This window comes from Eptatretus burgeri, chromosome 4, assembly GCF_056783735.1.
Source record: "Eptatretus burgeri isolate ZD-2024b chromosome 4, Ebu_testis_v1, whole genome shotgun sequence".
In the NCBI taxonomy this organism is placed as follows: Eukaryota; Metazoa; Chordata; class Myxini; order Myxiniformes; family Myxinidae; genus Eptatretus; species Eptatretus burgeri.
In genome coordinates this window covers 60,044,468-60,072,299 of record NC_140964.1, presented here as the reverse complement: position 1 = coordinate 60,072,299, position 27,832 = coordinate 60,044,468, and the positions used below count along the sequence as shown (strand labels likewise).

The 27,832-nt window shown below is 41.1% G+C and overlaps 1 protein-coding gene across 1 annotated transcript in view; it reads right to left on the bottom strand.

Moving 5' to 3' along the window:
• Positions 1-27,832, bottom strand: part of LOC147028152 (scavenger receptor cysteine-rich domain-containing protein DMBT1-like) — a 122,112-nt gene that overhangs the window by 69,673 nt on the left and 24,607 nt on the right. Inside the window, 10 exon segments of the mRNA XM_085878293.1 lie at positions 1,622-1,669; positions 4,612-4,753; positions 4,756-4,922; positions 7,624-7,671; positions 10,583-10,894; positions 13,596-13,643; positions 16,551-16,862; positions 19,563-19,610; positions 22,518-22,829; positions 25,530-25,577. Of these exon segments, the coding sequence (XP_085734419.1) occupies positions 1,622-1,669; positions 4,612-4,753; positions 4,756-4,922; positions 7,624-7,671; positions 10,583-10,894; positions 13,596-13,643; positions 16,551-16,862; positions 19,563-19,610; positions 22,518-22,829; positions 25,530-25,577 (1,485 nt within the window).

Here is a 27,832-nt window from a genome sequence, read left to right as displayed (position 1 = left end):
ATTTTGTCTATTTCAACAGGAAGCTTACCAGGTAAGCAAATCCTCTGAGCCCTGTTAACAAGGGTGTTAATCAAGGCAATTTTATATCTCATGGAGCTATGGGAGTCCCAGTGGGTGGACTGTCCAGTGAAGGTAGTCTTCCGGTAGATGGATGAAATGAAACCACATGCGGTACTTTCAACCGACACATCCACGAATGGTAAGTTGTTTGCAGATTCCAGCTCCATGGTGAACTTCAGCGCTGGGTGGAGCATATTGAGCTTTGTCAAGAATGTATCACATGCCATCTGAGACTCAAACAGGGCAAAAATGTTATCAACATACTGATAATATCGGATGGGAGCATTTGACCCTTGCAGACCAGCAAGTTTCTGCATTTAGTGATAACCCACAAGGATATTTGCAAGAGTTGGGGCAAATGGAGAACCCATGGCCACTCCATCAGTTTGGACATAAATGATGTTGTTGAAACTGAATTCAACTTGCCTCATTGCTGTGTTCATTAATTCCACAAAAAACTTGTTCTGAGATCTGCGGATGTTCCAGATCACCATGATATCGTAGATGTGCACATTTATCAATAGTCTCCGTCGGTGGGACATTTGTGAACAAGCTTTGTATATGAAACGAGGCCATTACGGTTGTCCGCACTTGACGACGTTGAAGCACGTATTGCTTCTGCAAATGTGAATGAATCTTTTATCCCTAATTGTGAAAGTGACTCCAACACTGGTTGCAGTTCCTCTCCCAACCACTTGTCCAGCTCATGTTCTGCCAACCCAATCATGGACAATATCGGTCGTTGTGGGCCATTTTCCTTATGGATCTTGGACAACCCATACATTATTGGACGCTGAGCTCCAACAGGTTTAATTCTGTTGTACTGCTCCTTAGATAGTTCCACAACTTGTAGAGCTGCAATAGTCGTTTGATGATCTGACCTTCCAAACGTGACGCACGGTCCTGCTCGGCTGCACTTCCCAATCGTTGGAATTTTGTTTTACCTGAAAGAATATCCATAATTTTGTTGATGTAATCGATCTTGTTCAAGACTACAACTCCGGTGCCTTTATCTGGTTTACAGATGTGAATGTCGTCATTCCTCCTCATTGCCCGTATTGCCGTGATGCACTCCCTCTGCATCTGAAAATCAGTGACGTCATTGGGAAGTACACAGTATGTGGATAATCTGGCCCTCAATGCTTCGTCTGCCTCGTTTGTTAAGGGTTGATGCCTTGATAGTTGAGCATATAAGCACTTGTGTCGCTTTTACTTGGACATGCTTATTAAAGCAAATGTGATCATTGTTTCTGGTTTCTTTGCTGTGTATCACCTTGACAAGTACAGCACGAAAGGCTTTGGTGTTATTTTTATTGTGTCGTGTTTGTTTTCATTGATTTAAAATTCTGCAGTACCAACCATCTGTTCATTTCATATTTCATTGATTACAAAATGTGATAAAATATAGCAATTCTTCGATTCATCTCCTCAAAAGAACATTTCACAAAACACAATCTGAGTAAAGACCTGTTATGACAATTTCATTGGTTCATCTATAAACTAATTTTAAGAGAGAAGATTTAAACTCACACGAAGGTTTGATCCAAAGCAAAAAGATTACCTTCAGGGGTTGAAGTCGGTGCTGCTGCTGTGGTGTACAATGTTGCATCTGTTTTATCCGACAGAGACAAAATGATAACATTAAAAGTTTTGTTGAACATGTTTTTTTATGGCTGTTCCTGACGTACTTATTCCAATGATTCGACACAAACAATGTATTTCTCAAACTCATCTGATATGCAGGGGTGCTTGTGGAGCACATTGCACAACTTACGGCAAATTATCATGGCATTTGTCTTCATTACATCGAGTTCTCCATGTAAAATGAGAAAGTTATTTTTCCAAATCAAAGTTTCTTGATATTTTGTTTCCTATTTTGCAACATGCATTTTTAGCTCACCAGTACTTTAATATGTCTGGTGTTGGTTTAATGGTCACGGTGGTGGGCTTGGGATCCAAAGATCTTGAGTTCAAATCCCATTCAGCTGTTGAATTAATCCCAGTTGGGATTGACTGTGCCTGTCATCCTTCCGAGGTTGGCAAAATGAGTGCCATCTTGCTGGAAGCCTGTGTCGGAGTGGCGACCCATCCAGGATTGCTCCCAATAGCCAAGGAGACTGCTCAGGCAGCACCAAAGCTCTGCACAGAGTCTGGTCCTGATGGATATACGTATGTTTGTCTCATGAGCATATGCGATTGAGCAGTGTCCATAGGTGTCAGTTCGTCATTGAGTCAGTAAACACTGCAGTCATCGCTTGAACCAAACACGCGATTTTGACGAAACTTGGCCATAAGCTTCATCTCTGAAGCCTAACAAAGATGTGCTGACCGCATCAAAATCTGCACTCACAAAAGAGTTGAAAACAGGCCTAAAACGCGAAAAAAATATCTTGCCCTAAACTACAGGGAGAATTCCATCAGCAGCAAAGTGATACCCTCAGGTAAAATATGACCTGTAAACATGTACGGCTGGAATCAGCATCAAGAGAGCTTCAACTCAACCAATCACATGACCGATTCTGCAAATGAATAAAATTTCGATACTTTATGATGTCACTCAATGTTGCTCCTGATCCACGGTGAGTTTCCGGACCCTTGGCTCGATTTTTACTCTCAAAGATAAGAATATCCCATAACAATGTCCGTAATTTGAACATATCTCTTTGAACAAGAAAGTCGTTATCGGAGAAAAATGGATGTCTTTCTCATCCAAGATTGGATGCTGCACGTTCTTTCATCGTTTTTCTGAACACTGGAAATAGCAATCATCCAAGTCAAAACCTCTTTCACAACAATGACTTCAATTGAATATGATGCAGAGTTTTGTATTCCTAAACAATTAAAAATCTAAACTGACAAAACTTTCATGAACCAAGACAATGAGCGATTACATTGGATATCCATTTCAATGAGCACAAGGCTATTTAAGGATAATCTTTGGTGAGGAGATACTTCACTGAGATAAACATCTTCCATCAACAACATAAATCATCAATGCCCACAATCAGAGGCATCTGAAATTTCCAATAATTTATTTATTTATCCAATAATAATGAAATAAACTTTTCCAATAATATTCCTCATGGTGGATCTCTGTGGTTATCTGGGAAAGCGGCGTCCATGGGACCTTCCCTCTCCATCATTAAAAATGATTGAACCACTTAATCAGATAACTCTCCATTCCACTCTCACTGTGGAGTTCCCTCTCAAGTGACAGGTGTGCCATTGCGGTACACTTTCTGAGGATTTGTAAAACACTGGAATTTTCACATGTGCAAGACGAAGTATGACATTCACCCTCAACAAAACACACCACCTGAACTTATTTCTCAGGTTTGAGCTATTTATTCAACAAATTAGGTTCTCTTCTGATGTGATGAACTTTGGAAGAATTCCAACTACTTGATTGTAAAAACTTGGTTTACAAATCAAGTGTGTAGATTCCCATGCACGTCATGTTTCCATATTTGTGTGAAATCCAATGTGAAGGTATACAGGTGCATTTTGCAAAATATAGAATTTATTTTCGTCTTCAAAGCTACTCACAATGGACAAGCTCATAGTGTGTAGTAGAATGTCGACCAACTACAGTTTTGGGTCGTGAGGAGAAGATTGTGCAACACAACGAGGTTTCACAGGAGGAAAGGGACAAAACCCCATTGCTGGAACTTCTGTTTATGAAGTATTTGTTGGTGATATCTTGAGAATGGGTCGGTTAAAGGTCAGATCGGATATAAACATTGCACAAACGAAATTGATTAAGATTTTGCTGAAATGGTGAAGCTCATGAAAGTGTCTCACGTCGTCGGTGATCTGTAACTGGGAATGTGATGGTTGTCATCGATTACCAACTCTGACAAATGCAAAGACACATTTGGAAAAGGAATGTACAAACTGTTGATTGGATGCACTGTGTGTTTGGGAGATAGTTTTTTCACTCACTGTTGAACACATATACATACATATGCCTACATACACATTCATATGTTTGAAAGTGGTGACTTCAACAAACGTATTGAATTGTATCCTTCTGCTTTCATTCAGGACTTTGAGGTGGGTTTCGCAAGCAATTCCCATCATTATCACCACACACCAGTCAGAATCATTTGCAAATAAACTGAGGACGTGGGCATCCTGATATGTCTTCACGTGGTGTTTGGAGCCCTGTCTATTTTGTAACTGCAGCAGTTACACACTGTATCTACTGCCTTTCTGGGTCTTTTTCTCTTTCACTTTAAGATAAGCCATGATATAATCCAGGAAACTCCTCTGTGTGACCCTTTCATCACCCACACCTCTCTGTTCAGTGCATGTTCATCGAGAGAAGCCCTCGATCCCACTTCCCAGAAGCTCTCCAGTGTTTCCGTTTCATTCCTTCTTTCAGAGACTTCTTCCTCTGCTATATTCACAGTTATATAAATTGTTATCAAGGCAGACAGGTAATTATCTGAGATCTATTTTCACCTTATCTGGAATTGATTGTGATTAAACAACGATGTTTGGCAAAATGTTTTTCAAAGTTTGAAATTCTCTTTCTGTAAAATCACATACCTCGGCAAACAACAGATGCATCTTCACCATGACCACAATTGTGAGAGAGCCAACCCTGATGTGAGCAAGCTGAGAGATACTGTTCTGAACCAGTACATTGCACATCGTCCATCAATATGGAGCCAGATCCTTGTCCAAATGATGCACAGCACGGGAAGAATGAGCTAATCCACAACCGAGCTGGCGACATACCACATGTGCATCTCTCAAACTCCACGCATCATCACAGACAGTGCCCCAGGAGCCCTGGTAGAACACCTCCACACGACCCTCACAGCGTCCCCTTCCTCCTACTAGACGGACAGACATCACTGGAAAACGACAACAACAAAAATATCTTTCGATCAATGTTTGTGTTTGTGCACTTTTCAATTTGAATAATCACTATTTACTCTTTCATCAAACAACACGTCATAATCGTTCAGGGATAACATCATAACTTTTGTAATGTTTCGTGTAACTTCAGATATTTGCAGGAAAGAAACGAAGCATAGGATGTCATCCTGGTGTGAGGTTATTAGGATGAAGCAATCTACCCCAACCCCAACACCATCCTTCATCATTGTGACTGAGATTGAGAGCTCAGTGTCATTATGACCAAAGAAGTCCACATGAAGATGCCGAAGGAATTTTAGGCCGCCAATCCAATTGTAAAAATAACCTTCTTGACACGATTCGATCTTGACTCATGATGCCGCGTAATTACAACAGAAAATCTGTTTTACGCAAACCCGACCATTTACCAGGAGCTGACACAATGGACGAGAGGTATGCACACTTGCCTCTAAGCTGTACCTACCCCGGATTCGAAACTCGGCGCAGCTATAAACTGCCATCCTGGTGTTCTGCATCAATGTGTACACTGTCCCTCGGAATGACATCAATTGTTCTCCAGTCTGTTTGAATTAGCAGGTGGACATCAAAGCTCCCATGGCGTCTTTTCACGAAAGTCTGAGTTATTGTCGGCATCCTGAACCAATTGTAAATTCATGCATGAACTGTGGGTAGCGAGGGTTCTGCTCTTCTTGGGTACTCATTGATACCTGGTACTCTTTGGGTTGTGCGCCCCACGTACTGAGCTTCACATCGGCACTTAAACTCACATATAACTTTGCTAACTTGTGAGGTGGGAAGCACATCCTTGTTGACTGACTTAATCAGACAGCGAGAGGTAAAAATTACTCGAGGTTGCACAGCCAGATAAGTGTGAGAAACCGTATGTTTAATTTGTTCTTCGAACCTGCGTGATGAATGTCCTTTCCATGGCATCCTGATATATACTGGACACTTCTCAGGACTGATCTTGTGTTCTTTTGTTGTGTTGAGGAACTTATGTCCGTATCTGTTCATGATCCACTCTTTATAAGCATTGTCACCAAGTATCTTCATGATTTTGTCTATTTCAACAGGAAGCTTACCAGGTAAGCAAATCCTCTGAGCCCTGTTAACAAGGGTGTTAATCAAGGCAATTTTATATCTCATGGAGCTATGGGAGTCCCAGTGGGTGTACTGTCCAGTGAAGGTAGTCTTCCGGTAGATGGATGTAATGAAACCACATGCGGTACTTTCAACCGACACATCCACGAATGGTAAGTTGTTTGCAGATTCCAGCTCCATGGTGAACTTCAGCGCTGGGTGGAGCATATTGAGCTTTGTCAAGAATGTATCACATGCCATCTGAGACTCAAACAGGGCAAAAATGTTATCAACATACTGATAATATCGGATGGGAGCATTTGACCCTTGCAGACCAGCAAGTTTCTGCATTTAGTGATAACCCACAAGGATATTTGCAAGAGTTGGGGCAAATGGAGAACCCATGGCCACTCCATCAGTTTGGACTTAAATGATGTTGTTGAAACTGAATTCAACTTGCCTCATTGCTGTGTTCATTAATTCCACAAAAAACTTGTTCTGAGATCTGCGGATGTTCCAGATCACCATGATATCGTAGATGTGCACATTTATCAATAGTCTCCGTCAGTGGGACATTTGTGAACAAGCTTTGTATATCAAACGAGGCCATTACGGTTGTCCGCACTTGACGACGTTGAAGCACGTATTGCTTCTGCAAATGTGAATGAATCTTTTATCCCTATTTGTGAAAGTGACTCCAACACTGGTTGCAGTTCCTCTCCCAACCACTTGTCCAGCTCATGTTCTGCCAACCCAATCATGGACAATATCGGTCGTTGTGGGCCATTTTCCTTATGGATCTTGGACAACCCATACATTTTTGGACGCTGAGCTCCAACAGGTTTAATTCTGTTGTACTGCTCCTTTGATAGTTCCCACAACTTGTCGAGCTGCAATAGTCGTTTGATGATCTGACCTTCCAAACGTGACGCACGGTCCTGCTCGGCTGCACTTCCCAATCGTTGGAATTTTGTTTCACCTGAAAGAATATCCATTATTTTGTTGATGTAATCGATCTTGTTCAAGACTATAACTCCGGTGCCTTTATCTGGTTTACAGATGTGAATGTCGTCATTCCTCCTCAATGCCCGTATTGCCGTGATGCACTCCCTCTGCATCTGAAAATCAGTGACGTCATTGGGAAGTACACAGTATGTGGATAATCTGGCCCTCAATGCTTCGTCTGCCTCATTTGTTAAGGGTTGATGCCTTGATAGTTGAGCATATAAGCACTTGTGTCGCTTTTACTTGGACATGCTTATAAAAGCAAATGTGATCATTGTTTCTGGTTTCTTTGCTGTGTATCACCTTGAGAAGTACAGCACGAAAGGCTTTGGTGTTATTTTTATTGTGTCGTGTTTGTTTTCATTGATTTAAAATTCTGCAGTACCAACCATCTGTTCATTTCATATTTCATTGATTACAAAATGTGATAAAATATAGCAATTCTTCGATTCATCTCCTCAAAAGAACATTTCACAAAACACAATCTGATTAAAGACCTGTTATGACAATTTAATTGGTTCATCTACAAACTAATTTTATGAAAGAAGATTGAAACTCACACGAAGGTTTGATCCAAAGCAAAAAGATTACCTTCAGGGGTTGAAGTCGGTGCTGCTGCTGTGGTGTACAATGTTGCATCTGTTTTATCCGACAGAGACAAAATGACAACATTAAAAGTTTTGTTGAACATGTTTTTTTATGGCTGTTCCTGACGTACTTATTCCAATGATTCTACACAAACAATGTATTTCTCAAACTCATCTGATATGCAGGGGTGCTTGTGGAGCACATTGCACAACTTACGGCAAATTATCATGGCATTTGTCTTCATTACATCGACTTCTCCATGTAAAATGAGAAAGTTATTTTTCCAAATCAAAGTTTCTTGATATTTTGTTTCCTATTTTGCAACATGCATTTTTAGCTCACCAGTACTTTAATATGTCTGGTGTTGGTTTAATGGTCACGGTGGTGGGCTTGGGATCCAAAGATCTTGAGTTCAAATCCCATTCAGCTGTTGAATTAATCCCAGTTGGGATTGACTCTGCCTGTCATCCTTCCGAGGTCGGCAAAATGAGTGCCATCTTGCTGGAAGCCTGTGTCGGAGTGGCGACCCATCCAGGATTGTTCCCAATAGCCAAGGAGACTGCTCAGGCAGCACCAAAGCTCTGCACAGAGTCTGGTCCTGATGGATATACGTATGTTTGTCTCATGAGCATATGCGATTGAGCAGTGTCCATAGGTGTCAGTTCGTCATTGAGTCAGTAAACACTGCAGTCATCGCTTGAACCAAACACGCGATTTTGACGAAACTTGGCCATAAGCTTCATCTCTGAAGCCTAACAAAGATGTGCTGACCGCATCAAAATCTGCACTCACAAAAGAGTTGAAAACAGGCCTAAAACGCGAAAAAAATATCTTGCCCTAAACTACAGGGAGAATTCCATCAGCAGCAAAGTGATACCCTCAGGTAAAATATGACCTGTAAACATGTACGGCTGGAATCAGTATCAAGAGAGCTTCAACTCAACCAATCACATGACCGATTCTGCAAATGAATAAAATTTCGATAGTTTATGATGTCACTCAATGTTGCTCCTGATCCACGGTGAGTTTCCGGACCCTTGGCTCGATTTTTACTCTCAAAGATAAGAATATCCCATAACAATGTCCGTAATGTGAACATATCTCTTTGAACAAGAAAGTCGTTATCGGAGAAAAATGGATGTCTTTCTCATCCAAGATTGGATGCTGCACGTTCTTTCATCGTTTTTCTGAACACTGGAAATAGCAATCATCCAAGTCAAAACCTCTTTCACAACAATGACTTCAATTGAATATGATGCAGAGTTTTGTATTCCTAAACAATTAAAAATCTAAACTGACAAAACTTTCATGAACCAAGACAATGAGCGATTACATTGGATGTCCATTTCAATGAGCAAAAGGCTATTTAAGGATAATCTTTGGTGAGGAGATACTTCACTGAGATAAACATCTTCCATCAACAACATTAATCATCAATGCCCACAATCAGAGGCATCTGAAATGGCATAAACTTTTCCAATAATATTCCTCATGGTGGATCTCTGTGGTTATCTGGGAAAGCGACTGTCCATGGGACCTTCCCTCTCCATCATTAAAAATGATTGAACCACTTAATCAGATAACTCTCCATTCCACTCTCACTGTGGAGTTCCCTCTCAAGTGACAGGTGTGCCATTGCGGTACACTTTCTGAGGATTTGTAAAACATTGGAATTTTCACATGTGCAAGACGAAGTATGACATTCACCCTCAACAAAACACACCACCTGAACTTATTTCTCAGGTTTGAGCTATTTATTCAACAAATTAGGTTCTCTTCTGATGTGATGAACTTTGGAAGAATTCCAACTACTTGATTGTAAAAACTTGGTTTGCAAATCAAGTGTGAAGATTCCCATGCACGTCATGTTTCCATATTTGTGTGAAATCCAATCTGAAGGTATACAGGTGCATTTTGCAAAATATAGAATTTATTTTAGTCTTCAAAGCTACTCACAATGGACAAGCTCATAGTGTGGAGTAGAATGTCGACCAACTACAGTTTTGGGTCGTGAGGAGAAGATTGTGCAACACAACGAGGTTTCACAGGAGGAAAGGGACAAAACCCCATTGCTGGAACTTCTGTTTATGAAGTATTTGTTGGTGATATCTTGAGAATGGGTCGGTTAAAGGTCAGATCGGATATAAACATCGCACAAACGAAATTGATTAAGATTTTGCTGAAATGGTGAAGCTCATGAAAGTGTCTCACTTCGTCGGTGATCTGTAACTGGGAATGTGATCGTTGTCATCGATTACCAACCCTGACAAATGCAAAGACACATTTGGAAAAGGAATGTACAAACTGTTGATTTGATGCACTGTGTGTTTGGGAGATAGTTTTTTTCACTCACTGTTGAACACATATACATACATATGCCTACATACACATTCATATGTTTGAAAGTGGTGACTTGAACAAACGTATTGAATTGTATCCCTCTGCTTTCATTCAGGACTTTGAGGTGGGTTTCGCAAGCAATTCCCATCATTATCAGCACACACCAGTCAGAATCATTTGCAAATAAACTGAGGACGTGGGCATCCTGATATGTCTTCACGTGGTGTTTGGAGTCCTGTCTATTTTGTAACTGCAGCAGTTACACACTGTATCTACTGCCTTTCTGGGTCTTTTTCTCTTTCACTTTAAGATAAGCCATGATATAATCCAGGAAACTCCTCTGTGTGACCCTTTCATCACCCACACCTCTCTGTTCAGTGCATGTTCATCGAGAGAAGCCCTCGATCCCACTTCCCAGAAGCTCTCCAGTGTTTCCGTTTCATTCCTTCTTTCAGAGACTTCTTCCTCTGCTATATTCACAGTTATATAAATTGTTATCAAGGCAGACAGGTAATTATCTGAGATATATTTTCACCTTATCTGGAATTGATTGTGATTAAACAACTATGTTTGGCAAAATGTTTTTCAAAGTTTGAAATTCTCTTTCTGTAAAATCACATACCTCGGCAAACAACAGATGCATCTTCATGATGACCACAATTGTGAGAGAGCCAACCCTGATGTGAGCAAGCTGAGAGATACTGTTCTGAACCAGTACATTGCACATCGTCCATCAATATGGAGCCAGATCCTTGCCCAAATGATGCACAGCACGGGGAAGAACGAGCTAATCCACAACCGAGCTGGCGACATACCACATGTGCATCTCTCAAACTCCAGGCATCATCACAGACAGTGCCCCAGGAGCCCTGGTAGAACACCTCCACACGACCCTCACAGCGTCCCCTTCCTCCTACTAGACGGACAGACATCACTGGAAAACGACAACAACAAAAATATCTTTCGATCAATGTTTGTGTTTGTGCACTTTTCAATTTGAATAATCACTATTTACTCTTTCATCAAACAACACGTCATAATCGTTCAGGGATAACATCATAACTTTTGTAATGTTTCGTGTAACTTCAGATATTTGCAGGAAAGAAACGAAGCATAGGATGTCATCCTGGTGTGAGGTTATTAGGATGAAGCAATCTACCCCAACCCCAACACCATCCTTCATCATTGTGACTGAGATTGAGAGCTCAGTGTCATTATGACCAAAGAAGTCCACATGACGATGCCGAAGGAATTTTAGGCCGCCAATCCAATTGTAAAAATAACCTTCTTGACACGATTCGATCTTGACTCATGGTGCCGCGTAATTACAACAGAAAATCTGTTTTACGCAAACCCGACCATTTACCAGGAGCTGACACAATGGACGAGAGGTATGCACACTTGCCTCGAAGCTGTACCTACCCCGGATTCGAAACTCGGCCCAGCTATAAACTGCCATCCTGGTGTTCTGCATCAATGTGTACACTGTCCCTCGGAATGACATCAATTGTTCTCCAGTCTGTTTGTATTAGCAGGTGGACATCAAAGCTCCCATGGCGTCTTTTCACGAAAGTCTGAGTTATTGTCGGCATCCTGAACCAATTGTAAATTCATGCATGAACTGTGGGTAGCGAGGGTTCTGCTCTTCTTGGGTACTCATTGATACCTGGTACTCTTTGGGTTGTGCGCCCCACGTACTGAGCTTCACATCGGCACTTAAACTCACATATAACTTTGCTAACTTGTGAGGTGGGAAGCACATCCTTGTTGACTGACTTAAGCAGACAGCGAGAGGTAAAAAGTACTCGAGGTTGCACAGCCAGATATGTGTGAGAAACCGTATGTTTAATTTGTTCTTCGAACCTGCGTGATGAATGTCCTATCCATGGCATCCTGATATATACTGGACACTTCTCAGGACTGATCTTGTGTTCTTTTGTTGTGTTGAGGAACTTATGTCCGTATCTGTTCATGATCCACTCTTTATAAGCATTGTCACCAAGTATCTTCATGATTTTGTCTATTTCAACAGGAAGCTTACCAGGTAAGCAAATCCTCTGAGCCCTGTTAACAAGGGTGTTAATCAAGGCAATTTTATATCTCATGGAGCTATGGGAGTCCCAGTGGGTGGACTGTCCAGTGAAGGTAGTCTTCCGGTAGATGGATGAAATGAAACCACATGCGGTACTTTCAACCGACACATCCACGAATGGAAAGTTCTTTGCAGATTCCAGCTCCATGGTGAACTTCAGCGCTGGGTGGAGCATATTGAGCTTTGTCAAGAATGTATCACATGCCATCTGAGACTCAAACAGGGCAAAAATGTTATCAACATACTGATAATATCGGATGGGAGCATTTGACCCTTGCAGACCAGCAAGTTTCTGCATTTAGTGATAACCCACAAGGATATTTGCAAGAGTTGGGGCAAATGGAGAACCCATGGCCACTCCATCAGTTTGGACATAAATGATGTTGTTGAAACTGAATTCAACTTGCCTCATTGCTGTGTTCATTAATTCCACAAAAAACTTGTTCTGAGATCTGCGGATGTTCCAGATCACCATGATATCGTAGATGTGCACATTTATCAATAGTCTCCATCGGTGGGACATTTGTGAACAAGCTTTGTATATGAAACGAGGCCATTACAGTTGTCCGCACTTGACGACGTTGAAGCACGTATTGCTTCTGCAAATGTGAATGAATCTTTTATCCCTAATTGTGAAAGTGACTCCAACACTGGTTGCAGTTCCTCTCCCAACCACTTGTCCAGCTCATGTTCTGCCAACCCAATCATGGACAATATCGGTCGTTGTGGGCCATTTTCCTTATGGATCTTGGACAACCCATACATTATTGGACGCTGAGCTCCAACAGGTTTAATTCTGTTGTACTGCTCCTTCGATAGTTCCCACAACTTGTAGAGCTGCAATAGTCGTTTGATGATCTGACCTTCCAAACGTGACGCACGGTCCTGCTCGGCTGCACTTCCCAATCGTTGGAATTTTGTTTCACCTGAAAGAATATCCATAATTTTGTTGATGTAATCGATCTTGTTCAAGACTACAACTCCGGTGCCTTTATCTGGTTTACAGATGTGAATGTCGTCATTCCTCCTCAATGCCCGTATTGCCGTGATGCACTCCCTCTGCATCTGAAAATCAGTGACGTCATTGGGAAGTACACAGTATGTGGATAATCTGGCCCTCAATGCTTCGTCTGCCTCATTTGTTAAGGGTTGATGCCTTGATAGTTGAGCATATAAGCACTTGTGTCGCTTTTACTTGGACATGCTTATAAAAGCAAATGTGATCATTGTTTCTGGTTTCTTTGCTGTGTATCACCTTGAGAAGTACAGCACGAAAGGCTTTGGTGTTATTTTTATTGTGTCGTGTTTGTTTTCATTGATTTAAAATTCTGCAGTACCAACTATCTGTTCATTTCATATTTCATTGATTACAAAATGTGATAAAATATAGCAATTCTTCGATTCATCTCCTCAAAAGAACATTTCACAAAACAGAATCTGATTAAAGACCTGTGATGACAATTTCATTGGTTCATCTATAAACTAATTTTATGAAAGAAGATTTAAACTCACATGAAGGTTTGATCCAAAGCAAAAAGATTACCTTCAGGGGTTGAAGTCGGTGCTGCTGCTGTGGTGTACAATGTTGCATCTGTTTTATCCGACAGAGACAAAATGACAACATTAAAAGTTTTGTTGACATGTTTTTTTATGGCTGTTCCTGACGTACTTATTCCAATGATTCTACACAAACAATGTATTTTTCAAACTCATCTGATATGCAGGGGTGCTTGTGGAGCACATTGCACAACTTACGGCAAATTATCATGGCATTTGCCTTCATTACATCGAGTTCTCCATGTAAAATGAGAAAGTTATTTTTCCAAATCAAAGTTTCTTGATATTTTGTTTCCTATTTTGCAACATGCATTTTTAGCTCACCAGTACTTTAATATGTCTGGTGTTGGTTTAATGGTCACGGTGGTGGGCTTGGGATCCAAAGATCTTGAGTTCAAATCCCATTCAGCTGTTGAATTAATCCCAGTTGGGATTGACTCTGCCTGTCATCCTTCCGAGGTCGGCAAAATGAGTGCCATCTTGCTGGAAGCCTGTGTCGGAGTGGCGACCCATCCAGGATTGTTCCCAATAGCCAAGGAGACTGCTCAGGCAGCACCAAAGCTCTGCACAGAGTCTGGTCCTGATGGATATACGTATGTTTGTCTCATGAGCATATGCGATTGAGCAGTGTCCATAGGTGTCAGTTCGTCATTGAGTCAGTAAACACTGCAGTCATCGCTTGAACCAAACACGCGGTTTTGACGAAACTTGGCCATAAGCTTCATCTCTGAAGCCTAACAAAGATGTGCTGACCGCATCAAAATCTGCACTCACAAAAGAGTTGAAAACAGGCCTAAAACGCGAAAAAAATATCTTGCCCTAAACTACAGGGAGAATTCCATCAGCAGCAAAGTGATACCCTCAGGTAAAATATGACCTGTAAACATGTACGGCTAGAATCAGCATAAAGAGAGCTTCAACTCAACCAATCACATGACCGATTCTGCAAATGAATAAAATTTCGATAGTTTATGATGTCACTCAATGTTGCTCCTGATCCACGGTGAGTTTCCGGACCCTTGGCTCGATTTTTACTCTCAAAGATAAGAATATCCCATAACAATGTCCGTAATGTGAACATATCTCTTTGAACAAGAAAGTCGTTATCGGAGAAAAATGGATGTCTTTCTCATCCAAGATTGGATGCTGCACGTTCTTTCATCGTTTTTCTGAACACTGGAAATAGCAATCATCCAAGTCAAAACCTCTTTCACAACAATGACCAATTGAATATGATGCAGAGTTTTGTATTCCTAAACAATTAAAAATCTGAACTGACAAAACTTTCATGAACCAAGACAATGAGCGATTACATTGGATATCCATTTCAATGAGCACAAGGCTATTTAAGGATAATCTTTGGTGAGGAGATACTTCACTGAGATAAACATCTTCCATCAACAACATAAATCATTAATGCCCACAATCAGAGGCATCTGAAATGGCATAAACTTTTCCAATAATATTCCTCATGGTGGATCTCTGTGGTTATCTGGGAAAGCGGCTGTACATGGGACCTTCCCTCTCCATCATTAAAAATGATTGAACCACTTAATCAGATAACTCTCCATTCCACTCTCACTGTGGAGTTCCCTCTCAAGTGACAGGTGTGCCATTGCGGTACACTTTCTGAGGATTTGTAAAACATTGGAATTTTCACATGTGCAAGACGAAGTATGACATTCACCCTCAACAAAACACACCACCTGAACTTATTTCTCAGGTTTGAGCTATTTATTCAACAAATTAGGTTCTCTTCTGATGTGATGAACTTTGGAAGAATTCCAACTACTTGATTGTAAAAACTTGGTTTACAAATCAAGTGTGTAGATTCCCATGCACGTCATGTTTCTATATTTGTGTGAAATCCAATCTGAAGGTATACAGGTGCATTTTGCAAAATATAGAATTTATTTTAGTCTTCAAAGCTACTCACAATGGACAAGCTCATAGTGTGGAGTAGAATGTCGACCAATTACAGTTTTGGGTCGTGAGGAGAAGATTGTGCAACACAACGAGGTTTCACAGGAGGAAAGGGACAAAACCCCATTGCTGGAACTTCTGTTTATGAAGTATTTGTTGGTGATATCTTGAGAATGGGTCGGTTAAAGGTCAGATCGGATATAAACATTGCACAAACGAAATTGATTAAGATTTTGCTGAAATGGTGAAGCTTATGAAAGTGTCTCACGTCGTCGGTGATCTGTAACTGGGAATGTGATCGTTGTCATCGATTACCAACTCTGACAAATGCAAAGACAGATTTGGAAAAGGAATGTACAAACTGTTGATTGGATGCACTGTGTGTTTGGGAGATAGTTTTTTCACTCACTGTTGAACACATATACATACATATGCCTACATACACATTCATATGTTTGAAAGTGGTGACTTCAACAAACGTATTGAATTGTATCCTTCTGCTTTCATTCAGGACTTTGAGGTGGGTTTCGCAAGCAATTCCCATCATTATCACCACACACCAGTCAGAATCATTTGCAAATAAACTGAGGACGTGGGCATCCTGATATGTCTTCACGTGGTGTTTGGAGTCCTGTCTATTTTGTAACTGCAGCAGTTACACACTGTATCTACTGCCTTTCTGGGTCTTTTTCTCTTTCACTTTAAGATAAGCCATGATATAATCCAGGAAACTCCTCTGTGTGACCCTTTCATCACCCACACCTCTCTGTTCAGTGCATGTTCATCGAGAGAAGCCCTCAATCCCACTTCCCAGAAGCTCTCCAGTGTTTCCGTTTCATTCCTTCTTTCAGAGACTTCTTCCTCTGCTATATTCACAGTTATATAAATTGTTATCAAGGCAGACAGGCAATTATCTGAGATCTATTTTCACCTTATCTGGAATTGATTGTGATTAAACAACGATGTTTGGCAAAATGTTTTTCAAAGTTTGAAATTCTCTTTCTGTAAAATCACATACCTCGGCAAACAACAGATGCATCTTCATGATGACCACAATTGTGAGAGAGCCAACCCTGATGTGAGCAAGCTGAGAGATACTGTTCTGAACCAGTACATTGCACATCGTCCATCAATATGGAGCCAGATCCTTGCCCAAATGATGCACAGCACGGGGAAGAACGAGCTAATCCACAACCGAGCTGGCGACATACCACATGTGCATCTCTCAAACTCCAGGCATCATCACAGACAGTGCCCCAGGAGCCCTGGTAGAACACCTCCACACGACCCTCACAGCGTCCCCTTCCTCCTACTAGACGGACAGACATCACTGGAAAACGACAACAACAAAAATATCTTTCGATCAATGTTTGTGTTTGTGCACTTTTCAATTTGAATAATCACTATTTACTCTTTCATCAAACAACACGTCATAATCGTTCAGGGATAACATCATAACTTTTGTAATGTTTCGTGTAACTTCAGATATTTGCAGGAAAGAAACGAAGCATAGGATGTCATCCTGGTGTGAGGTTATTAGGATGAAGCAATCTACCCCAACCCCAACACCATCCTTCATCATTGTGACTGAGATTGAGAGCTCAGTGTCATTATGACCAAAGAAGTCCACATGACGATGCCGAAGGAATTTTAGGCCGCCAATCCAATTGTAAAAATAACCTTCTTGACACGATTCGATCTTGACTCATGGTGCCGCGTAATTACAACAGAAAATCTGTTTTACGCAAACCCGACCATTTACCAGGAGCTGACACAATGGACGAGAGGTATGCACACTTGCCTCGAAGCTGTACCTACCCCGGATTCGAAACTCGGCCCAGCTATAAACTGCCATCCTGGTGTTCTGCATCAATGTGTACACTGTCCCTCGGAATGACATCAATTGTTCTCCAGTCTGTTTGTATTAGCAGGTGGACATCAAAGCTCCCATGGCGTCTTTTCACGAAAGTCTGAGTTATTGTCGGCATCCTGAACCAATTGTAAATTCATGCATGAACTGTGGGTAGCGAGGGTTCTGCTCTTCTTGGGTACTCATTGATACCTGGTACTCTTTGGGTTGTGCGCCCCACGTACTGAGCTTCACATCGGCACTTAAACTCACATATAACTTTGCTAACTTGTGAGGTGGGAAGCACATCCTTGTTGACTGACTTAAGCAGACAGCGAGAGGTAAAAAGTACTCGAGGTTGCACAGCCAGATATGTGTGAGAAACCGTATGTTTAATTTGTTCTTCGAACCTGCGTGATGAATGTCCTATCCATGGCATCCTGATATATACTGGACACTTCTCAGGACTGATCTTGTGTTCTTTTGTTGTGTTGAGGAACTTATGTCCGTATCTGTTCATGATCCACTCTTTATAAGCATTGTCACCAAGTATCTTCATGATTTTGTCTATTTCAACAGGAAGCTTACCAGGTAAGCAAATCCTCTGAGCCCTGTTAACAAGGGTGTTAATCAAGGCAATTTTATATCTCATGGAGCTATGGGAGTCCCAGTGGGTGGACTGTCCAGTGAAGGTAGTCTTCCGGTAGATGGATGAAATGAAACCACATGCGGTACTTTCAACCGACACATCCACGAATGGAAAGTTCTTTGCAGATTCCAGCTCCATGGTGAACTTCAGCGCTGGGTGGAGCATATTGAGCTTTGTCAAGAATGTATCACATGCCATCTGAGACTCAAACAGGGCAAAAATGTTATCAACATACTGATAATATCGGATGGGAGCATTTGACCCTTGCAGACCAGCAAGTTTCTGCATTTAGTGATAACCCACAAGGATATTTGCAAGAGTTGGGGCAAATGGAGAACCCATGGCCACTCCATCAGTTTGGACATAAATGATGTTGTTGAAACTGAATTCAACTTGCCTCATTGCTGTGTTCATTAATTCCACAAAAACTTGTTCTGAGATCTGCGGATGTTCCAGATCACCATGATATCGTAGATGTGCACATTTATCAATAGTCTCCATCGGTGGGACATTTGTGAACAAGCTTTGTATATGAAACGAGGCCATTACAGTTGTCCGCACTTGACGACGTTGAAGCACGTATTGCTTCTGCAAATGTGAATGAATCTTTTATCCCTAATTGTGAAAGTGACTCCAACACTGGTTGCAGTTCCTCTCCCAACCACTTGTCCAGCTCATGTTCTGCCAACCCAATCATGGACAATATCGGTCGTTGTGGGCCATTTTCCTTATGGATCTTGGACAACCCATACATTATTGGACGCTGAGCTCCAACAGGTTTAATTCTGTTGTACTGCTCCTTCGATAGTTCCCACAACTTGTAGAGCTGCAATAGTCGTTTGATGATCTGACCTTCCAAACGTGACGCACGGTCCTGCTCGGCTGCACTTCCCAATCGTTGGAATTTTGTTTCACCTGAAAGAATATCCATAATTTTGTTGATGTAATCGATCTTGTTCAAGACTACAACTCCGGTGCCTTTATCTGGTTTACAGATGTGAATGTCGTCATTCCTCCTCAATGCCCGTATTGCCGTGATGCACTCCCTCTGCATCTGAAAATCAGTGACGTCATTGGGAAGTACACAGTATGTGGATAATCTGGCCCTCAATGCTTCGTCTGCCTCATTTGTTAAGGGTTGATGCCTTGATAGTTGAGCATATAAGCACTTGTGTCGCTTTTACTTGGACATGCTTATAAAAGCAAATGTGATCATTGTTTCTGGTTTCTTTGCTGTGTATCACCTTGAGAAGTACAGCACGAAAGGCTTTGGTGTTATTTTTATTGTGTCGTGTTTGTTTTCATTGATTTAAAATTCTGCAGTACCAACTATCTGTTCATTTCATATTTCATTGATTACAAAATGTGATAAAATATAGCAATTCTTCGATTCATCTCCTCAAAAGAACATTTCACAAAACAGAATCTGATTAAAGACCTGTGATGACAATTTCATTGGTTCATCTATAAACTAATTTTATGAAAGAAGATTTAAACTCACATGAAGGTTTGATCCAAAGCAAAAAGATTACCTTCAGGGGTTGAAGTCGGTGCTGCTGCTGTGGTGTACAATGTTGCATCTGTTTTATCCGACAGAGACAAAATGACAACATTAAAAGTTTTGTTGACATGTTTTTTTATGGCTGTTCCTGACGTACTTATTCCAATGATTCTACACAAACAATGTATTTTTCAAACTCATCTGATATGCAGGGGTGCTTGTGGAGCACATTGCACAACTTACGGCAAATTATCATGGCATTTGCCTTCATTACATCGAGTTCTCCATGTAAAATGAGAAAGTTATTTTTCCAAATCAAAGTTTCTTGATATTTTGTTTCCTATTTTGCAACATGCATTTTTAGCTCACCAGTACTTTAATATGTCTGGTGTTGGTTTAATGGTCACGGTGGTGGGCTTGGGATCCAAAGATCTTGAGTTCAAATCCCATTCAGCTGTTGAATTAATCCCAGTTGGGATTGACTCTGCCTGTAATCCTTCCGAGGTCGGCAAAATGAGTGCCATCTTGCTGGAAGCCTGTGTCGGAGTGGCGACCCATCCAGGATTGTTCCCAATAGCCAAGGAGACTGCTCAGGCAGCACCAAAGCTCTGCACAGAGTCTGGTCCTGATGGATATACGTATGTTTGTCTCATGAGCATATGCGATTGAGCAGTGTCCATAGGTGTCAGTTCGTCATTGAGTCAGTAAACACTGCAGTCATCGCTTGAACCAAACACGCGGTTTTGACGAAACTTGGCCATAAGCTTCATCTCTGAAGCCTAACAAAGATGTGCTGACCGCATCAAAATCTGCACTCACAAAAGAGTTGAAAACAGGCCTAAAACGCGAAAAAATATCTTGCCCTAAACTACAGGGAGAATTCCATCAGCAGCAAAGTGATACCCTCAGGTAAAATATGACCTGTAAACATGTACGGCTAGAATCAGCATAAAGAGAGCTTCAACTCAACCAATCACATGACCGATTCTGCAAATGAATAAAATTTCGATAGTTTATGATGTCACTCAATGTTGCTCCTGATCCACGGTGAGTTTCCGGACCCTTGGCTCGATTTTTACTCTCAAAGATAAGAATATCCCATAACAATGTCCGTAATGTGAACATATCTCTTTGAACAAGAAAGTCGTTATCGGAGAAAAATGGATGTCTTTCTCATCCAAGATTGGATGCTGCACGTTCTTTCATCGTTTTTCTGAACACTGGAAATAGCAATCATCCAAGTCAAAACCTCTTTCACAACAATGACCAATTGAATATGATGCAGAGTTTTGTATTCCTAAACAATTAAAAATCTGAACTGACAAAACTTTCATGAACCAAGACAATGAGCGATTACATTGGATATCCATTTCAATGAGCACAAGGCTATTTAAGGATAATCTTTGGTGAGGAGATACTTCACTGAGATAAACATCTTCCATCAACAACATAAATCATTAATGCCCACAATCAGAGGCATCTGAAATGGCATAAACTTTTCCAATAATATTCCTCATGGTGGATCTCTGTGGTTATCTGGGAAAGCGGCTGTACATGGGACCTTCCCTCTCCATCATTAAAAATGATTGAACCACTTAATCAGATAACTCTCCATTCCACTCTCACTGTGGAGTTCCCTCTCAAGTGACAGGTGTGCCATTGCGGTACACTTTCTGAGGATTTGTAAAACATTGGAATTTTCACATGTGCAAGACGAAGTATGACATTCACCCTCAACAAAACACACCACCTGAACTTATTTCTCAGGTTTGAGCTATTTATTCAACAAATTAGGTTCTCTTCTGATGTGATGAACTTTGGAAGAATTCCAACTACTTGATTGTAAAAACTTGGTTTACAAATCAAGTGTGTAGATTCCCATGCACGTCATGTTTCTATATTTGTGTGAAATCCAATCTGAAGGTATACAGGTGCATTTTGCAAAATATAGAATTTATTTTAGTCTTCAAAGCTACTCACAATGGACAAGCTCATAGTGTGGAGTAGAATGTCGACCAATTACAGTTTTGGGTCGTGAGGAGAAGATTGTGCAACACAACGAGGTTTCACAGGAGGAAAGGGACAAAACCCCATTGCTGGAACTTCTGTTTATGAAGTATTTGTTGGTGATATCTTGAGAATGGGTCGGTTAAAGGTCAGATCGGATATAAACATTGCACAAACGAAATTGATTAAGATTTTGCTGAAATGGTGAAGCTTATGAAAGTGTCTCACGTCGTCGGTGATCTGTAACTGGGAATGTGATCGTTGTCATCGATTACCAACTCTGACAAATGCAAAGACAGATTTGGAAAAGGAATGTACAAACTGTTGATTGGATGCACTGTGTGTTTGGGAGATAGTTTTTTTCACTCACTGTTGAACACATATACATACATATGCCTACATACACATTCATATGTTTGAAAGTGGTGACTTCAACAAACGTATTGAATTGTATCCTTCTGCTTTCATTCAGGACTTTGAGGTGGGTTTCGCAAGCAATTCCCATCATTATCACCACACACCAGTCAGAATCATTTGCAAATAAACTGAGGACGTGGGCATCCTGATATGTCTTCACGTGGTGTTTGGAGTCCTGTCTATTTTGTAACTGCAGCAGTTACACACTGTATCTACTGCCTTTCTGGGTCTTTTTCTCTTTCACTTTAAGATAAGCCATGATATAATCCAGGAAACTCCTCTGTGTGACCCTTTCATCACCCACACCTCTCTGTTCAGTGCATGTTCATCGAGAGAAGCCCTCAATCCCACTTCCCAGAAGCTCTCCAGTGTTTCCGTTTCATTCCTTCTTTCAGAGACTTCTTCCTCTGCTATATTCACAGTTATATAAATTGTTATCAAGGCAGACAGGCAATTATCTGAGATCTATTTTCACCTTATCTGGAATTGATTGTGATTAAACAACGATGTTTGGCAAAATGTTTTTCAAAGTTTGAAATTCTCTTTCTGTAAAATCACATACCTCGGCAAACAACAGATGCATCTTCACCATGACCACAATTGTGAGAGAGCCAACCCTGATGTGAGCAAGCTGAGAGATACTGTTCTGAACCAGTACATTGCACATCGTCCATCAATATGGAGCCAGATCCTTGTCCAAATGATGCACAGCACGGGGAAGAATGAGCTAATCCACAACCGAGCTGGCGACATACCACATGTGCATCTCTCAAACTCCACGCATCATCACAGACAGTGCCCCAGGAGCCCTGGTAGAACACCTCCACACGACCCTCACAGCGTCCCCTTCCTCCTACTAGACGGACAGACATCACTGGAAAACGACAACAACAAAAATATCTTTCGATCAATGTTTGTGTTTGTGCACTTTTCAATTTGAATAATCACTATTTACTCTTTCATCAAACAACACGTCATAATCGTTCAGGGATAACATCATAACTTTTGTAATGTTTCGTGTAACTTCAGATATTTGCAGGAAAGAAACGAAGCATAGGATGTCATCCTGGTGTGAGGTTATTAGGATGAAGCAATCTACCCCAACCCCAACACCATCCTTCATCATTGTGACTGAGATTGAGAGCTCAGTGTCATTATGACCAAAGAACTCCACATGATGATGCCGAAGGAATTTTAGGCCGCCAATCCAATTGTAAAAATAACCTTCTTGACACGATTCGATCTTGACTCATGATGCCGCGTAATTACAACAGAAAATCTGTTTTACGCAAACCCGACCATTTACCAGGAGCTGACACAATGGACGAGAGGTATGCACACTTGCCTCTAAGCTGCACCTACCCCGGATTCGAAACTCGGCGCAGCTATAAACTGCCATCCTGGTGTTCTGCATCAATGTGTACACTGTCCCTCGGAATGACATCAATTGTTCTCCAGTCTGTTTGAATTAGCAGGTGGACATCAAAGCTCCCATGGCGTCTTTTCACGAAAGTCTGAGTTATTGTCGGCATCCTGAACCAATTGTAAATTCATGCATGAACTGTGGGTAGCGAGGGTTCTGCTCTTCTTGGGTACTCATTGATACCTGGTACTCTTTGGGTTGTGCGCCCCATGTACTGAGCTTCACATCGGCACTTAAACTCAAATATAACTTTGCTAACTTGTGAGGTGGGAAGCACATCCTTGTTGACTGACTTAAGCAGACAGCGAGAGGTAAAAATTACTCGAGGTTGCACAGCCAGATAAGTGTGAGAAACCGTATGTTTAATTTGTTCTTCGAACCTGCGTGATGAATGTCCTTTCCATGGCATCCTGATATATACTGGACACTTCTCAGGACTGATCTTGTGTTCTTTTGTTGTGTTGAGGAACTTATGTCCGTATCTGTTCATGATCCACTCTTTATAAGCATTGTCACCAAGTATCTTCATGATTTTGTCTATTTCAACAGGAAGCTTACCAGGTAAGCAAATCCTCTGAGCCCTGTTAACAAGGGTGTTAATCAAGGCAATTTTATATCTCATGGAGCTATGGGAGTCCCAGTGGGTGTACTGTCCAGTGAAGGTAGTCTTCCGGTAGATGGATGTAATGAAACCACATGCGGTACTTTCAACCGACACATCCACGAATGGTAAGTTGTTTGCAGATTCCAGCTCCATGGTGAACTTCAGCGCTGGGTGGAGCATATTGAGCTTTGTCAAGAATGTATCACATGCCATCTGAGACTCAAACAGGGCAAAAATGTTATCAACATACTGATAATATCGGATGGGAGCATTTGACCCTTGCAGACCAGCAAGTTTCTGCATTTAGTGATAACCCACAAGGATATTTGCAAGAGTTGGGGCAAATGGAGAACCCATGGCCACTCCATCAGTTTGGACTTAAATGATGTTGTTGAAACTGAATTCAACTTGCCTCATTGCTGTGTTCATTAATTCCACAAAAAACTTGTTCTGAGATCTGCGGATGTTCCAGATCACCATGATATCGTAGATGTGCACATTTATCAATAGTCTCCGTCGGTGGGACATTTGTGAACAAGCTTTGTATATGAAACGAGGCCATTACGGTTGTCCGCACTTGACGACGTTGAAGCACGTATTGCTTCTGCAAATGTGAATGAATCTTTTATCCCTAATTGTGAAAGTGACTCCAACACTGGTTGCAGTTCCTCTCCCAACCACTTGTCCAGCTCATGTTCTGCCAACCCAATCATGGACAATATCGGTCGTTGTGGGCCATTTTCCTTATGGATCTTGGACAACCCATACATTATTGGACGCTGAGCTCCAACAGGTTTAATTCTGTTGTACTGCTCCTTAGATAGTTCCCACAACTTGTAGAGCTGCAATAGTCGTTTGATGATCTGACCTTCCAAACGTGACGCACGGTCCTGCTCGGCTGCACTTCCCAATCGTTGGAATTTTGTTTCACCTGAAAGAATATCCATAATTTTGTTGATGTAATCGATCTTGTTCAAGACTACAACTCCGGTGCCTTTATCTGGTTTACAGATGTGAATGTCGTCATTCCTCCTCAATGCCCGTATTGCCGTGATGCACTCCCTCTGCATCTGAAAATCAGTGACGTCATTGGGAAGTACACAGTATGTGGATAATCTGGCCCTCAATGCTTCATCTGCCTCATTTGTTAAGGGTTGATGCCTTGATAGTTGAGCATATAAGCACTTGTGTCGCTTTTACTTGGACATGCTTATAAAGCAAATGTGATCATTGTTTCTGGTTTCTTTGCTGTGTATCACCTTGAGAAGTACAGCACGAAAGGCTTTGGTGTTATTTTTATTGTGTCGTGTTTGTTTTCATTGATTTAAAATTCTGCAGTACCAACCATCTGTTCATTTCATATTTCATTGATTACAAAATGTGATAAAATATTGCAATTCTTCGATTCATCTCCTCAAAAAAACATTTCACAAAACACAATCTGATTAAAGACCTGTTATGACAATTTCATTGGTTCATCTATAAACTAATTTTATGAAAGAAGATTTAAACTCACACGAAGGTTTGATCCAAAGCAAAAAGATTACCTTCAGGGGTTGAAGTCGGTGCTGCTGCTGTGGTGTACAATGTTGCATCTGTTTTATCCGACAGAGACAAAATGACAACATTAAAAGTTTTGTTGAACATGTTTTTTTATGGCTGTTCCTGACGTACTTATTCCAATGATTCTACACAAACAATGTATTTCTCAAACTCATCTGATATGCAGGGGTGCTTGTGGAGCACATTGCACAACTTACGGCAAATTATCATGGCATTTGTCTTCATTACATCGACTTCTCCATGTAAAATGAGAAAGTTATTTTTCCAAATCAAAGTTTCTTGATATTTTGTTTCCTATTTTGCAACATGCATTTTTAGCTCACCAGTACTTTAATATGTCTGGTGTTGGTTTAATGGTCACGGTGGTGGGCTTGGGATCCAAAGATCTTGAGTTCAAATCCCATTCAGCTGTTGAATTAATCCCAGTTGGGATTGACTCTGCCTGTCATCCTTCCGAGGTCGGCAAAATGAGTGCCATCTTGCTGGAAGCCTGTGTCGGAGTGGCGACCCATCCAGGATTGTTCCCAATAGCCAAGGAGACTGCTCAGGCAGCACCAAAGCTCTGCACAGAGTCTGGTCCTGATGGATATACGTATGTTTGTCTCATGAGCATATGCGATTGAGCAGTGTCCATTGGTGTCAGTTCGTCATTGAGTCAGTAAACACTGCAGTCATCGCTTGAACCAAACACGCGATTTTGACGAAACTTGGCCATAAGCTTCATCTCTGAAGCCTAACAAAGATGTGCTGACCGCATCAAAATCTGCACTCACAAAAGAGTTGAAAACAGGCCTAAAACGCGAAAAAAATATCTTGCCCTAAACTACAGGGAGAATTCCATCAGCAGCAAAGTGATACCCTCAGGTAAAATATGACCTGTAAACATGTACGGCTGGAATCAGCATCAAGAGAGCTTCAACTCAACCAATCACATGACCGATTCTGCAAATGAATAAAATTTCGATAGTTTATGATGTCACTCAATGTTGCTCCTGATCCACGGTGAGTTTCCGGACCCTTGGCTCGACTTTTACTCTCAAAGATAAGAATATCCCATAACAATGTCCGTAATGTGAACATATCTCTTTGAACAAGAAAGTCGTTATCGGAGAAAAATGGATGTCTTTCTCATCCAAGATTGGATGCTGCACGTTCTTTCATCGTTTTTCTGAACACTGGAAATAGCAATCATCCAAGTCAAAACCTCTTTCACAACAATGACTTCAATTGAATATGATGCAGAGTTTTGTATTCCGAAACAATTAAAAATCTAAACTGACAAAACTTTCATGAACCAAGACAATGAGCGATTACATTGGATATCCATTTCAATGAGCACAAGGCTATTTCAGGATAATCTTTGGTGAGGAGATACTTCACTGAGATAAACATCTTCCATCAACAACATAAATCATCAATGCCCACAATCAGAGGCATCTGAAATGGCATAAACTTTTCCAATAATATTCCTCATGGTGGATCTCTGTGGTTATCTGGGAAAGCGGATGTCCATGGGACCTTCCCTCTCCATCATTAAAAATGATTGAACCACTTAATCAGATAACTCTCCATTCCACTCTCACTGTGGAGTTCCCTCTCAAGTGACAGGTGTGCCATTGCGGTACACTTTCTGAGGATTTGTAAAACATTGGAATTTTCACATGTGCAAGACGAAGTATGACATTCACCCTCAACAAAACACACCACCTGAACTTATTTCTCAGGTTTGAGCTATTTATTCAACAAATTAGGTTCTCTTCTGATGTGATGAACTTTGGAAGAATTCCAACTACTTGATTGTAAAAACTTGGTTTACAAATCAAGTGTGTAGATTCCCATGCACGTCATGTTTCCATATTTGTGTGAAATCCAATCTGAAGGTATACAGGTGCATTTTGCAAAATATAGAATTTATTTTAGTCTTCAAAGCTACTCACAATGGACAAGCTCATAGTGTGGAGTAGAATGTCGACCAACTACAGTTTTGGGTCGTGAGGAGAAGATTGTGCAACACAACGAGGTTTCACAGGAGGAAAGGGACAAAACCACATTGCTGGAACTTCTGTTTATGAAGTATTTGTTGGTGATATCTTGAGAATGGGTCGGTTAAAGGTCAGATCGGATATAAACATTGCACAAACGAAATTGATTAAGATTTTGCTGAAATGGTGAAGCTCATGAAAGTGTCTCACTTCGTCGGTGATCTGTAACTGGGAATGTGATCGTTGTCATCGATTACCAACTCTGACAAATGCAAAGACACATTTGGAAAAGGAATGTACAAACT